At 47.3% G+C, this 15,456-nt stretch overlaps 1 protein-coding gene across 1 annotated transcript in view; it reads left to right on the forward strand.

The window, feature by feature from the left end:
• Nucleotides 1–15,052: 15,052 nt before the first annotated feature.
• Ppp4r2 (protein phosphatase 4 regulatory subunit 2) overlaps nucleotides 15,053–15,456 on the forward strand; it is a 43,592-nt gene continuing 43,188 nt past the window's right edge. Inside the window, exon 1 of the mRNA XM_051154997.1 lies at nucleotides 15,053–15,148. Coding sequence (XP_051010954.1) covers nucleotides 15,115–15,148 — 34 coding nt within the window. The 5' untranslated portion in view covers nucleotides 15,053–15,114. The remainder of the gene's footprint in view (nucleotides 15,149–15,456) is intronic.

Genomic DNA, 15,456 nt, shown 5'->3' on the forward strand with positions numbered 1-15,456 from the left:
TTTCCAGGGGCCCTGAGTTTAATGCCTAGCTCCTACATGGTGGTTTAAAAGCATCTGCAACTCCAGTTCCAGAGAGATCTGACACCCAATGTGGCTTCTTAGGATAACAAGCATGCACATGATTCACAGACATAGATGCAGACAAAATGCCAGTACATATAATTTGTTTAAAAATTTAAAAACTCTGGAGCATGGCACACGCCTTTAATCCCAGCACTTGGAAGACAGAGGCAGGTGGATCTCTGTGAGTTCAAGGCCAGCCTGGTCTGCATAGAAAGAGTTTCTCAAAAACCAAACCAAACACACACACACACACACACACACACACAAACCCCTGTCTGAAAAAACAAAAATTACTGATTCATCATAGAACAGTGACTCAGTAAGTTAAAAATTATTATAGCCTGCCCTGCAAATAGGACCCCTGCCACATAAATGTAGAACCATGGGAAATCTTGGCCATTTACTCATAAAGGATAAATGCCAAATGTTTGATGAACCAAAATGGACATGATTTCATGATCAAATTTAGAAATTCATTCTTAGTGTAATAGTGTCATTTAGCAGACTGGCAGGCAACTCTTTTTATGTTTTTGTTTTCTGCTACAGTTTTCATTTTTTTTCTTTCCCCTTTCTGCCTATAATGTAAACTTTTGGGGAGTACAGGAACCTGGGCTTCAGTGGACCAAGTGACAGAACTTGGGGACCCCTATGAAGGTAGACGAGAGCTCTTCCTCGATCTTAGACCCGATCATCTGTGATGGGACTGTTTCAGACATCTTAAAAGGTCAACACCTGCACACACTCATACACACACCATATGTCTTTTACAAGAGACACCGACTTTTACCGTACCTGTGAGTTGAAGAATTCTGCGCGGCTAATCCCTAGGTCATTCATTTCACTATAGCCTTGCTGGCATTTACCTCTGACAAGATCTCTCGGGCAAAAGAGAGAGCGCTTTGGTTGCGTTTTAGTTTTTCACAGGTCAAAACTGGAAATAGTCTCTCAAGTCTTCAACATAAACCTCTTATGTGTGCCACCATATGTGTGAGCACGTGAGAACCAGGCTTCACTGGCTTGACATGTTTGCATTGTCATTGAAAAAGCCTGGCCTGTGTTTGGAGCTCCCAAGGAGTCCCCGAGTACATGGGGGGGGGTGGGGGTGGGAGGGGGTAATGGGCGGGGTGTTGGTTTTTTTGTTTTGTTTTTTAATAAAAAAAAGTTGATGTTTTTGTTGTAATTTTGTTTGCAAATAAATGCATCAAAAAATGATCCAAAGAAAATGAATTATTACAGGTAAAATGAGAGACAAGCACCAAGATGAAATGACTGTCTTATCTTTTTAAATGTCTCATCTTCCATTTTACCTTTTTTTAAAAATGTAAAAAGCTTTAAATATGTGTTATTTGATATTACTTTTGAATTATGTATGTATGTTTCTCTTGATAAGATTTTAAGCCTAAAAATGTATCTTAAGTATGTATAACTAGTAAAGAGGATTTAATATGTAGCATAGTTTATTTTGTAAAAATCATTAAAATTTACCTTGCTTATAATAGTGCCATAGTACGTTATTCATTTCTAGTAGTCTTCTCTGTCCAAGGAAGAATGAACAAAGTTTGGAGAACATGAACATGAGCTCTCAAAAACCAGGCGCGGTGGCGCACACCTGTAATCCCAGCACTCGTGAGGCAGAGACAGGCGGATCTCTGTGAGTTCGAGGCCAGCCTGGTCTACAAAGCCAGTCCAGGACAGCCAGGGTGACACAGAAATGACACTTTCATTGAGGCCAGGAGAGTAGTGGGCACGGTGGATCACACAGACTTCCTGTGATATCTGGAGAGCGCCTTGGCCTTTGTTCTAAGAGGAAGAAGAGTGGAGGAGGTTTACACAGATCGGGGTGCACCGGGGCAGACAAGGGGAGAAAGCTGACTCAGTTGTTATTCAGGCACTAGATACAATTAGACAGGAGGTAGAAGCCCCGACATGGAACAAATCTGGTGTGTCTCCCTGGTCTGTTCCATGGTCAGGACTTCTAGCCTCCTCTCTAATTGCAGGAAGCCATAAGGCAGAAGTTCTCAGCCTGTGGGTTCTCTGGGAACCTGTGGGTCGCAAACCAGATGTGTGCATTATGATTCACAACGGTAGCAAAACTACAGTTATGAAGTAGCAATGGAATGATTTTATGGTCGGGTGGTCACCGGGACATGAGGAACTGTCTTAAAGGGTGGCAGCATTAGGAAGGCTGAAAACCGCTACAAGGGAAACACACACTTAAAACCATCCACTCATTCAATGTACATTAAGAACAAAGTATGTACTGCCGTGGTCCTGTCTCGAACCACACACCTTCGCTTTCATTCTGTTAATATTGTAGCATCACCAGCATATTCAATGACCAAAAATGAGTTTAGAGACTCGTGAACTCTCAGAAGAAAGAAGTGAGATGTACAGGAGTCAGCATCCTATCCCTTGTTAGGAAGGTGAAGGGTCAAAGCAGACAAGCCTTTGGTTGGCCTTGGGTTGGTATGGTCCAACTGGGTGGGTTGCATCCCAAGTTCCTCCTTTGGTAGACAGGTCCCTGGTGGCAGCATTAGCTAGTGTTTGCACGTAAACTGCTTACCACGTGTCAGGTATTTGATGTACATTTCTGCAGTTACTCCTCAGAATGTTACAGGAGAAGGCTCACTGCTGATTCCTATAACACAGAGGGCTAGTAAGGGGGAGAGGGTTACAGTCTATTCTATCGGATAATGGTGGCACTAGGATTTAAATTTAATCTTGAAGAGTTAGAGAGATGGCTACCCTGTTAAGAGCAGGCACTGCTCTTGCAGAAGACTAGGTTTGATTCCCAACAACCAAACTGACCTGCTCACAACAGCGTATAGCTCCAGTTTCATGGGATCTGATGCCCTCTTCTGGCCTCTATGGGTACTGTACCCATATGCATATGCCCACATATGTATACACATACACACATAATTAAACTTTTAAAAAATGATTTATGTATTAAGTTTACAGTGTTTTGCCTGAATGTACACCTGCAGGCCAGAAGAGGGCACCAGATCTCATTATAGATGGTTGTGAACCACCATGTGGTTGCTGGGTATTGAACTCAGGACCTTTGGAAGAACAGGTGGTGCTCTTAACCTCTGAGCCATCTCTCCAGCCCCAATTAAGCTTTTTATATAAAAATAAACATTAAAATTTAGTCTTCAGCATGAGAAAATTCAATAGATGAACCGAAAGTCTTCTGCTGATTTTAAGACGAGATGGCAGGAAAATATATTTTGAACAGCTTGAAATCTTTGAAGCAGTTGTGTTATTTTTGTATGTTCTATGGCCAACAAGCCAAGCACAATTTTGCTAAACACAACAAAGGATTATGAAGAGCTCATTTTCTTCTCTTTCTTTTTTTTTTTTTTTTTTTTTTTTTTTTTTTTTGAGACAAGGTTTCTCTGTGTAGCCTTGGCAAAAGTGTTGGTTCTTTTTGGAAGCCTACCATGATCTGCCAAGGATGACAAGGCCTTCTTGTGTAGGCGTTTTTATGTGTCACCCTGCACATTGTCATGTCTGTCATAATAGTGAAATAACGACAGAAAGTTAGGTATAGTGGTGTGTGCCTTTAACCCCAGCACTCACGAGGCAGAGGCAGTTGGATATCTGTGAGTTCCAGGACACCTTGGTCTACATAGACTGGTCTCAAAAGAAAGGAAGGAAGGAAGGAAGGAAGGAAGGAAGGAAGGAAGGAAGGAAAGAAAGAAAGAAAAAGAAAGAAAGAAAGAGAAATAAAATAAAGAAGAGAGCCAGGTTTTTCTAGGGTCCAGGCACCTAGGACTCCCAACCAGCTCTGTCCTATTTGACAAATAAAGGGCCATCACACCTGGGCAGGGCAAATGAATGGGATGGGCATGGCTAAGGTTCCCAGGCTTGGGGAGACAAAGAGAAACAGGGAAAGGGGAAAGGAAGAAAAAAAGCTGCACCATGGGTTGGAGAAAGGAAGAAGCACATGGCCGGCCTGGGTGGAGACTTGGCCCAGATGATAATTAGTAAGTATTTGGGATTATGGATGGGAGGTAGTTCTATAGAAATTATTAGAAGCAGATGGCATGGGATTGGAGCAGAGTATGGGATACCTGCCCCAATATGGGAAATAGTTTAGGGGATTAATATCTTCCGTGCCCCAGGTTAACTAAGGCTATTTTAAAACATTACAGGCATCTGTGTCTTGATTGATTGCTAGTGGGTTAGAAAATACCGCCATAATAATTATAGGCATGATAACATTATTAGGCCCTTCCGAGAAATTAACCACCAACGCTGCCTGGCTGATGTTTTGTTTTGTTTGTCAAGACAAGGTTTCTCTGTGGTAGCCTGGCTGTCCTGGACTTGCTTTGTAGACCAGGCTGGCCTCGAGCTCACAGAGATCCACCTGCCTATGCCCTCCCGAATGCTGGAACTAAAGATGTACACCACCTTGCCTGGTTGAATTTTTTTTTTTTTTCTCAATTATTATTTTAGACAGAAAACAGCTCACTGTGAATTCCTGGCTGGGCTGGAATTCACTGTGCAGACCAGCTGACTTTGAATCCTCAGCCACCTTTGTCTACCTCCTGGGTGCATTAAAGATGTGCATCACTACATCTGGCTAACCACTTAACTCTGAGCTTACATTTTTCCAAGTGTGGTCTCAGGGGCCACATGTATTCGTATCACACCGCTACCGCCACTACTACGACCACCACCACCGCCGCCGTGGACCGTGCTTCTTAGAGTGTGTTTTTTGGAGCAGCAGCATCAACATCACTGATAACTTGATAGCAGTGAATATCTCTGGACCCTGCCACAGACGTCACAGAATCTGAGACCTGCAAGTGGACCTCCACAGCCAGCTTTGAGTGGTGCTGGTGGCAGCATTAGTGGTGCCGGGAATCAAGACTACAGCCCTTCAGCAAGCTGAAGCCCTCTGTCTCTAACCTATACCCTCTGCCCACAGCCTATTTGAACAAAGCCTTCCTTCAGGTAACTCGAGAACCAGCCTAGTGGTGGATGTTACCAATGGCAGATTTTCAAATGTATGAGGAAGTGTCAGGACCTGGGCCTCTCTAAAAGATGGGTGTTCTCTTGGGAGTCCAAGAAAAGATTGGATAAGAACACTGAAGGTTTTGACAAACATAAATCAGTGTCTGTCATTTGGGTGCATAAAACATTCCACTGTCAAGCCGGGCGTGGTGGTGCACGCCTTTACTCCAAGCACTCAGGAGGCAGAGGCAGGTGGATCTCTGTGAATGTGTGAGTTCGGAGACCAGCCTGGTCTACAAAGAGAATTGCAGGACAGCCAAGGCTAATACACAGAGAAACCTTGTCTCAAAAAACAAAAAAATTTCATTGTCATTGGACATGGTGGCACATGCCTTTTCAGTCCAGCACTCGGGAGGCAGAGACAAGCAAATCTTAGTGGGTTCCAGGCCAGACTGGTCTACAGTGAGTTCCAGGCCAGCCAGGCTAAATGATAGGATCTTATCTAGGAAACAAACAACCCCACAATCCGAACAAAAACCTATTGCACTGTAGGAGTTAGGGATAGCTTGGCGGTTATGAGCCCTAGCTCTGCAGCTACAAGGACCTAAGTTCAAATTTCTCAGCACTCACGGCAAGAGCCAGGCACGCTTGCATATGTTGTAACCCAAGCCCTGAGGTGAGGCCAGGCAGGCCCACTGGCAGGCCACGCAGCCTCTACATCAGTGTGAGATCCCATCTCAAGTCAATAGGCAGAGGATGATCAAAGACACTCCTTAGAAGAAGAAGAAGCAGAAGAAGAAGAAGAAGCAGAAGAAGAAGACACTCCTCGCCCCGCTCTGGCCTCTGCACGTGCACGCGTGGGTGCAGGCACTCACGCACATCACACACACAACTAAATGAAAACCTAAACAAACAGTTCAGCTCATGTCCCGTGGGAGTTGAGAATTAAATCCCTTAGGTGGCCACACGGGCCTAGGTGCACCTCCTCTTCTTTTCTCTCACACTAGTCCTCTCCCCAGCCCTGTGACCACAAACGGATTCAGTTTTAGTTGCTGAGCTGTCTCCCCAGGCCAGGATTAGAGTTCCTTTAAAGGCTAAGCGTGGGGGCTGGTGAGATGACTCAACAGGTAAAGGCACTTGCTGCCAAGCCTGGGCAAACTGAGCTTGATTCCCCACAGGGCACAGGAAGTAGGGGGACAATTGCAGTGGCCTGCAAGTGTACTCTGATCGCCATAGTGCCCAATGGCATTGGATGTCACTCTTATACAGACAAAAAAATAATTTATCTATTTAAAAAAAATTTTTTTTTGGTTTTTGAAACAGGGTTTCTCTGTGTAGCCTTGGCTGTCCTGGACTCACTTTGTAGACCAGGCTGGCCTCGAACTCACATCGATCCACCTGCCTCTGTCTCCCGAGTGCTGAGATTAAAAGCGTGCTGCAATAATTTTTTTTTTTTTTTTAAAGAGTAAAAAAGGTTTCCAAATAAGGTGGGGAATGCCTGTGACGAGGTGGAGATAGGAAGATGAGGTATTCAAGGTTATCCTTGGCTACATATAAAGTCTGAGGCCAGCTTGGGCTACACAAGACTTTGTCTGAAATAATAAAAGAAGTATAAGGCTGCAGCTCAGTTGGTGAGGTGCTTGCCTTCCTGAAACTCTGGGTTCGGTCCCCAGCACTGCCTAAACCAGGGATGGTGTGTGCTCCCACAGCTGTCACCTCAGCACTTGGCAGGGGGAATCGGAATGGTCAGAAGTTCAAGGTCATACTGTCCTACAAGAGTGTGAGGCTAGCCTGAGCTACGTGAAATGAGGTGGGGGAGAATAGAGACAGACAGGCAGACAGACAGAGACAGATGACAGGCAGACACAGAGACTGTTTGGCAGAAGAGGAGGAGACAGGGCCTGAATTGGCCAGAGAGCTTTCAGAGGAGCCTGGCCTCCCTGCACCTTGACTTCAGACCACCCCCTTCTCCTGTGCTGCATCTGAGTTACGAGTAAATTCTCACTGCAGTTTACAGAAAATAAATACAGTTACAGCGGTGAGGGAGGAATGAACACAGGGGAAATCGGACATACTCTCTTGATAATACAAGTAACGTGACTGTCTTTAATGACGGGGCACATTTGACAGTACAGCATTGGATGGGATGGAAAGAGACCACAGCATTCCTTCATGGCAGTCCTCAAAGATGCTAAACTGGGTCCATTCTCACAAGGAACCCTATGTCAGATGGAGGTAGTTTATCAGCTCATTTCGTGATAAAATAAATAGGAACGTGGTTCTCCTTGTGGCAGGAATTTACACTAGGTTTTCAGGAACTTGTGGCTACCTGCTCAACACCCTAGGCTCAAGCACCTCAGAGAAAGTGTTTCTTGCAGTGTTGTGACTCTTTGCAGTTGAAATTATTCAAAAGACACAGGTAGCAAACTCGCAGATATTTTTGTCAGTCAGCCTAAATGAGAACACCAGGTCATAGTCACTGAAGCAAGTCACTGGCTTAACTGGTTAAGTCACCTCTGTTAGCTTCGGGTCACAGCTGAAGAAACAGGCATTTAAGACATTAATGATTTACCTGAGTTCCCACAACCAGGAAGTGGGAAGCTGGGAGTAAAACTCAGGTGTCAGATTTTAGACATTGATTAAAACCAGAACATTCCATTTTATCACATCCAACTACTGATAGTGTATGTGTGTATTTATATTTATGTGTCTGAGGTTTTCCAAAGAAACAGAAATCATGTATTTGGGACAGAGAGACTTTTTGTTGTTGTTGTTGTTAAAAGGTCTCTTACTGAGCCTGGAACCCAGTAAATCCAGTGAACCCCAGAGATCTTTCTTTCCCACTAGGATTATTCACCCACACTCTGTGCCTAGTAATGTGGTGTACACAGACACACAGACAATAGAGGGAGAAGTGGGGCTGAAAGGGTAAGAGGATGAGGAGAGGGAGGGGAAAGGTTAAGAATTCCTATAAGGATTGCCAGAACATTGGCTCGTATCATGCAGGCTGCCAGCCCTAAGAGCTACAGGGTAACTTGCTGAGCCAGGTCCTGGGTGGAGCCAGTCACTTTGGGGAAGAGCAAGGCCCACCCACATGAAGGGAGGCCAGCTCCTCTCTTCAGGCGTCTGCTGCAGGTGCTTAGCTCATGCAGAAACGCAGTTACAGATGTGCTCAAAGTCTGACCAGATCCTACCACCTCCCTCCCACTTCTGAGAACTTCCATCACCTGGCCTCTCTGCCTAATGCCCAGCAACAGCCAGACTTGTACGAGACCTTTGTTCCCAGGTATATACTATGGTATGGACACTTGGCCTGAGCCAGCCAATCGGATACTTTGTAACTGAACCGCACTGTTTAGTTGTTCTTAGCAAGCTAATTAGAATGAAGATGTGTACTCCTAAGCAATGAAAGGTGATTCATAGATAACAATAAAGAGCGTAAAAGAAGGCCGGGTGGGGGCGGGGTGGCACACGCCTTTAATCCCTACGCTCAGGAGGCAAAAGCAGGTGGATCCCAGGACAGATAGCCTTTTAAAAAAAAAAAAAAAAAAAAAAAAGAGGAAAAGGGCTGAGAGCAAAGAACAAGGTGTGTGCCACCTCCCTAAATACCTGTTAGCCTTTTGTTTTGTTTTGTTTTTCCAAGACAGGGTTTCTCTGTGTAACGGAGCCCTGGCTGTCCTGGACTCTCTTTATAGACCAGGCTGGCCTCGAACTCACAGAGATCCACCTGCCTCTGCCTCCCAAGTGCTGGGATTACAGGCGTGCGCCACCACTGCCCGGCTGCCTGTTAGCTTTTGAGAGTCTGGGAGCGCTGACATGAAACACAGTGGGGCTGTGAGGTAGCCTTCACACTGCTTAGAATGCTCTAGCCAGTTTATTCTGCCTACCTCAGCTCTGTCTTCACACTCCTTGTGACATATAAGTAAGGACTGGAAGGCATACATGAAAGGCCACAGGAATCACAGGACTTCTAAGCCTTTGTATAGTGCTTTTTTCAACACAGGGTTTCTCTGTGTAACCTTGGCTGTCCTGGACTTGCTTTGTAGACCAGGCTACCGTCACAGTGATCCACCTGAGAACTGCTAGGATTAAAGGTTTGTGCCACCACGCCTGGCTCTGATTTTTTTTTTTTTTTTTTTTTTAATATCTGATTGTTTAGGAACTATGTAGAAGATGCTGGCCTTAAACTCAGAGATCCACCTACCTCTACCTCCCAAGTGCCAGGATTAAAGGTATATGCCACCTCCCCTGGCTTTTGTGGGATATTTAAAGGAAGGCAAGCTACTCAATCTTCATATGTATTTATCATTTCTTTATGGTAAAATCCTTTTTCTTATTTGTTTATTTATTTATTTGAAAGAGTCTCTTTCTCTCTATGTAATTCTGGCTGCCCTTCAGTTCTCACTATGTAGGCCAGGCTGGCCTTGAACTCACAAAGCTCTCTTGCAGGATCATTGATCCCATTGTGACCCCTGAGATTGTGAACTGTAAAAAGCCCTAACACACATCTTTAATCCAAGAGCTCGCTATCTGTACACAGGATTTAATAAAGTTAACCATAGGTCAAGAGACAGAGCAAGAAACCAGCTGACAATGATTAAAGAGAAGGAGGGACTTTGAGTCAAGGGATGTTTAAAACAGCATGTAGAAGTAGAAAGGGCTCTTGGGCTTTTTAGCTTTTAGCTCTTTGGCTAGGCTTTTTCAGCTTTGAGCTAGCAAGCCTTTGGCCTTGGGTTTTTGTTGTTGTTATTGTTTTTGTTTTGTTTTGATTTTGCTTTTTCTTCCTGGGCTGAGCTAGTGAGCCTTTGGGCCTTTTCCATCTGGATGGGAGCTGAGTAGGCAAGTCAAGCTAGGTACTTTCTCTGCCTCTCTGAGCTAGCAGGTTTTCACCCCAGCATCTGGCTCCTGAGTCTTTATTGGTAAAATAGAACGTTTGGGATTTTCATTTAAAACAGCAGGAATGCTCAGATTTTTCCAGCTTTGTAAAATATATACCATGATGTCATTATTTATGGCTATCCCATTGTGAAGTACACACTGACACCTCTTGTCATATAGCAGGTAGAATGGTATGTCATAAAGGGGATTTTTTTTCCCCCAAGACAGGGTTTCTCTGTGTAACCTTGGCTGTCCTGGACTCACGTTGTAGACCAGGCTGGCCTCAAACTCACAGCGGTCCGTCTGCTTCTGCCTCCCAAGTGCTGGGATTAAAGGCGTGGGCTACCACGCCCGGCATCCATTGTCTTCTTTCATGGCCTCTCTTATCAGTAATTGGGAAGATGGGCTGTTCTAATTGACCTCACCTTAACTGCAAAACTAGCATCAACTGTCCCTGCGGTGAATTGCGTCCCTGCTAGCCCAGTGGAAAGAGTTCCCAATCTAAACTCTCCTCTGCCTTTCGCCATCAGGCTCTTTCCACTGGGCTGGCCAGTGAACGGCAGCTGACTTCCACCGTCAAGCCCCCAAAGCGGAAGCCCCAGCCATTCCCTCCACCAAGCCCATTGGATCCTCTGATTCAGTGTCGGGAGATCAGACGTGGGCAGGAACCCCAAGAATCAGGATGGGGAGTTGTGGGGCCGGCAGCCACATCTCCATCCTGTTTTCCTCCCAGGGAACTGGCAAGTGAAGAAGCAGCCCCCCTCCATTTTAGGCTTAAAGACCATCTCATAGTAAAGACAAACTGGGTTCATTTCTGGTTATAATCAAACTTCTTTTTCTCAAGGATTGGACTGTACCCCACCTGCAACCTTAACTACAAATGGTTCCTTGCCGCCTGTTCCAGGAGTGGCAGTAGTCATGTATTGTTTCAAAAGGTTAAAAACATCTTGCAACCTTAACTGTTTCCAAAGGGTTGCTATGGCTACCTTGTTCAGACTACCTGTTGCTACCTCCACCTTGCAGTCACGTCTTTGTTTCTGGAGGTCATTAGGATTAATATGCTTTCTTATGTTCTGCTCCTGTAGCCCCACTTCTTTTGTCTGCCAAATCCCCCATTTGGAATGCCCCTACCTTTGAGCTCTAAAAATTTTGTCTTCCTCACATCCAATGCAGACCTCTCAAACCCCACCTTAGGGAGAGGCAGTCTGTGTACATGAATAAAACAGCTTGCCTTAATTAATTGTTTGCTTTAATTAATTTGGCCATGATGACTTGGGCAGGTGGTGTTTCTCCTCCCATCTTTGGGACTAACACAAGGTTTAGCAGGAAGCTTTCCAGTTAAGAACTCTAGGAGGAAGTAGGAAAGAAACCAAAAAACCAGTCGCCAGGCTCCTCTTTTCCTCCACTCTCGACCTCCAAATATCAGGTAAGTACAAGACAGAAGAGCAGTATCCACAGCAATGCCAGCCTAAGGGAACAGGGGAAGGTTCTCAGAGGAAGTGGCAGTTAACCTGAGACTAGAAATGTGTGGGGAAGGCCCCACTGCAGGAGAGGAGCTTTCAAACAGAAAATCCTACGTGCAGGAACCTTTAAATGAGAAGGCTGGAGAGATGGCTAGACATGGTGGTCAATGCCTACAATCTCAACACTCAGGAGGCCAAGACAGGAGGATGGTGACTTCCAGGTTAGTCCAGGCTATATGGCCAAGTCCAGGCCAACCTGGGCTACAGAGTGCAATTTTCTGTAAAAATTAGAAGTGTTGGGGGGGGGGCGGAGAAAGAAGGGGGGCGGACAGGACAGGTGAGAGAGAGAGAAGGGAGAGAGAGGGAGGAGAGGGGACAGATGGATCAGGGGGAAAGGGGAGAAGGTGAAGAGAAAAGGAGGAAGAAGTGAGAGAGAAAAGGAAGCTATGAGATTGGGAGAAGAGGGGAAAGAGGGAAGAGAAGTGGAGAGAAAGGAAGAGAAGGGGAGGAAGAGAGAGAAAGAAAGGCCGGGCGTGGTGGCGCACGCCTTTAATCCCAGCACTCGGGAGGCAGAGGCAGGTGGATCGCTGTGAGTTCGAGGCCAGCCTGGTCTACAAAGTGAGTCCAGGATGGCCAAGGCTACACAGAGAGACCCTGTCTCAAAAAACCAAAAAAAAAAAAAAAAAAAAAAAAAGAGAGAGAGAAAGGAGGTAGAGAACGAGTGGAGAGCAAAGATAAGGATGGACAGGAGAAGGGAGGAGAAAGAAGGGGAAGGAAAGGGGAGAGAGAGGAGGAAGGAGGGAGGGGAAGAGAGGAGGAAGAAGGAGGAGTGGAGGAGGAGAGACAAATAAGTAGAGAGGTGGGGCTCAGTGGTACAGGGCTTACCTGGCATGTGAGAGACCTTGGGTTTGATCCCCAACACACAGAAAAGAAAGAGCTAGACAGATTCTGAATACTCATTAAAAAAAAAAATTCAATTTGACCCAAGCTGAGAGGGATGCAAGGGACAAAGCAGCGTGACAGGAATGCACTTGGCTTGTTGTCTAGTGGAAGGTTCCAATGGAATGCCTTGGAACAATGGAGCGTGAGAGAGCTACCAGCCACTGTTGGTTCTGAGCACTTGAAACAGGGCTGGTGCCCGAGGTTCTGGTTTTTATGGAAGAAGCCAGGAACTGAATTCTTTTTCAACTTTACTGAGTTATTTTCTTCAGATTACAGCACTTGGCTTCCGTGGCTCTATTGTACAGCACAGATTGCTGTGATGTAAGAGGCTGGGCCCTTGTGGTGGCTTGGGTGACAGAGAGGAGATGGTAAACCTGGCTGTGGAGTTAGTAGGTCCACTCTGAGCTGGAGGGACCCTAACACACAGCACTGATGGCCAACAGATTCATGACTCTGTCCTCCCGTGAAACCTTCTTGTCATCCAGTGTGTGCTCTGGTCAGTAGTGGCCTGAAGACACAGACAGCAAAATTTGACAGAGGTATGTTGAGTATAGGAAAATTCTACTTGGCCAGAATTAGAGTCAGAAACATCATCTTCCCCACCCCACCCGCCTCTGAGACAGGGTCTCTCTGTGTCGCCTTGGCTGTCCTGAACTCACTTTGTAGACCAGGCTGGCCTCGTACTCACAGCGATCCGCCTGCCTCTGCCTCCCGAGTGCTGGGATTAAAGGCGTGCGCCACCACGCCCAGCTTAAAACCATCATTTTTTCAAGTCAACTTTGTAATGTGTCCAGAGTCTTACCATCTCAGACATGACAAGCAACAGGCTTTATCCCTTCATTGACGACATGATAAGTGGGCCTTGGGAAGAGAAGGAGGGACAAGCAATAGCTTTTCTTTACTTTGTGTGTGTGTGTGTGTGTGTGTGTGTGTGTGTGTGTGCCTGCATTCAAACAGTGGACGACAGAGGACAACCAGAGGGAATCGGCTTTTTCTTTCTAGCACATGGGTACAGTGGATCAAACTCTGCCTCCAAGCACAGTCACCTAATGAGCCATCTTGCTGGCCCTACTTCTTAAAAAAGCTGACGGAAAAATGATAAAATGCACCATACTGGTTGAGAGTCAGATGTTCTGAGTCCTAGAACTGTCTTGACATAACTTTGTCTCTATTTGTCATGGCTAAAGAGTCACTCGAAGGCCGGGCATGGTGGTGCACACCACTTGGGCGGTAGACGCAGGTGGATCACTGTGAGTTCGAGGCCAGCCTGGTCTACAAAGCGAGTTCAGGACAGTCAAGGCTACACAGAGAGAAACCCTGTCTTGAAAAACCAAAAAAAAAAAAAAAAAAAAAAAAAAATTGCTTGAAGATTCCTGCCCTCTCCTTCCTTGTAAGAATTGACAGCCATGGGCTGGAGAGATGGCTCTGAGGTTAAGAGCACTGACTGCACTTCCAGATGTCCTGAGTTCAATTCCCAACAACCACATGGGGGCTCACAACCATCTATAATGTGATCTGATGTCCTCTTCTGGCCTGCAGGTGTACATGCAAGCAGAGCACTGTATAATAAATAAATCTTAAAAAAGAGCTGGGCGTTGGTGGCGCACATCTTGAATCCCAGCACTCGGGAGGCAGAGGCAGACGGATCACTGTGGGTTCAAGGCCAGCCTGGTCTACAAAGTGACTCCAGGACAGCCAAGGCTAACACAGAGAGACCCTGTCTCAAAAAAAAAATTTTTTTTTTTCTAGATTTTCAGTCTTTCAGTTTCTCAGCTGTAGTGATCATGACTCACTAAATATCAAAGTTGAGTCCAGGCAAGCATTAGCATTAGTATGTCTATTTTGTTTTGAAAATGCATAGGGGCCAGGGAGATGCCTCAGCAGGTGAAGACGGTTACCCGGAAGTCTGAGGGGGGCTGTGTTTTCAGCCTTGAAATCCACAAAGGGGAATGCAAGAACCAATTCCCCAAAGTGGTCCTTTGACCTCCACATGCATGTTGTGGTTCCCCCCCGCCCCCCAATACGTAAGTAAATAGACGTGGATTTTTAAAAAGTAAAGGCGTACTGGGTTGGAATGTGTCTCAGTCGGTAAAATGCTTGCCAAGTAGAGGGGTTGTATCCCAGCACCCATAAAACCAGGGATGTTGGCACACCCCTATCATCCCAGCGCTTGAAAAATAAGATTAGAAGAGTGGGTAGCATATGGTCATCCTCCAACTTGGGAAACACAAGACCCTCAGAAATAAAAAAAGAAATACATTGAAACTGTATTCTCTGAGCCCTAGTGATCACAGCCACGGTAGACAGTGGTCGGCACCTGCGCCTTCAGTGTGCGGATGGCAAACAGGCTCAGAGAGGCGAAGTGGCACATGGCCTTCTGCTCAGCGGCGCGGCTGAAGCGCAGACTGGCAGCGGCAGGCTCCGAACTCGCACCTCAGTCCCCCGCGCCCCTCGCAGCGCACGCGCATTGGGCCGGGCCGGGCCGAGCCGGGCGCGCGTGAGTGAGCGCGCGCGCGCGGCGGGCGCGAGGACGACAGCTGTGGGGAGCGTGCGCGCGCTGACGTGCCGGGCGCCATGTTGGAGGGCTGGTGGTAGCGGCTCGGGGAGGTTCTCGCTCCGTCCGTCTCGCTCCGTCTCTCGCTTCCCTCCCCCCGGCTGTCTTCGGGACCCCCCCCCTCCCCGGTCGCCGGCGTGTGGCGGAGTGTGTGCGAGGGCGGGGGCGGGCGTCCGGGGGGCGGGGGCGGGCGCCGCGGCCCCCGGGACGGCGGCCGAGGGAGGCGCCGGCGGCGAGGGACTCCGCGGCGCCATGGACGTCGAGAGGCTGCAGGAGGCGCTGAAAGGTGGGGGTCGCCGCGTTGCGGCCGCGCGCTCGGGCGGCCTCCGCCCGCGCCTCCCCGCCGTCGCCCGCGCCGGGCTTTGTGTGGGCCGCGGGGGTGGGGGGAGGGGAGCGCCTGGCACCGGCTTGGCCTCGTCGTGCGGCGGTGGCGGTGGCGGTGGCGACGGCCTCCGGGCCTGGGCAGGCTCGTCTCACCACCATGCTGGGGCCGAGGCTTGGCGAGCAACAGGCTAGAGAACACTGCTTCCCAAACTTGGAACCGCGGGGTCCCGGCGTTCTGAGGACCCCCCTCCTGATGTCCGGGAACATTTG

This window comes from Acomys russatus, chromosome 13 (assembly GCF_903995435.1).
Source record: "Acomys russatus chromosome 13, mAcoRus1.1, whole genome shotgun sequence".
Classification (NCBI taxonomy): Eukaryota; Metazoa; Chordata; class Mammalia; order Rodentia; family Muridae; genus Acomys; species Acomys russatus.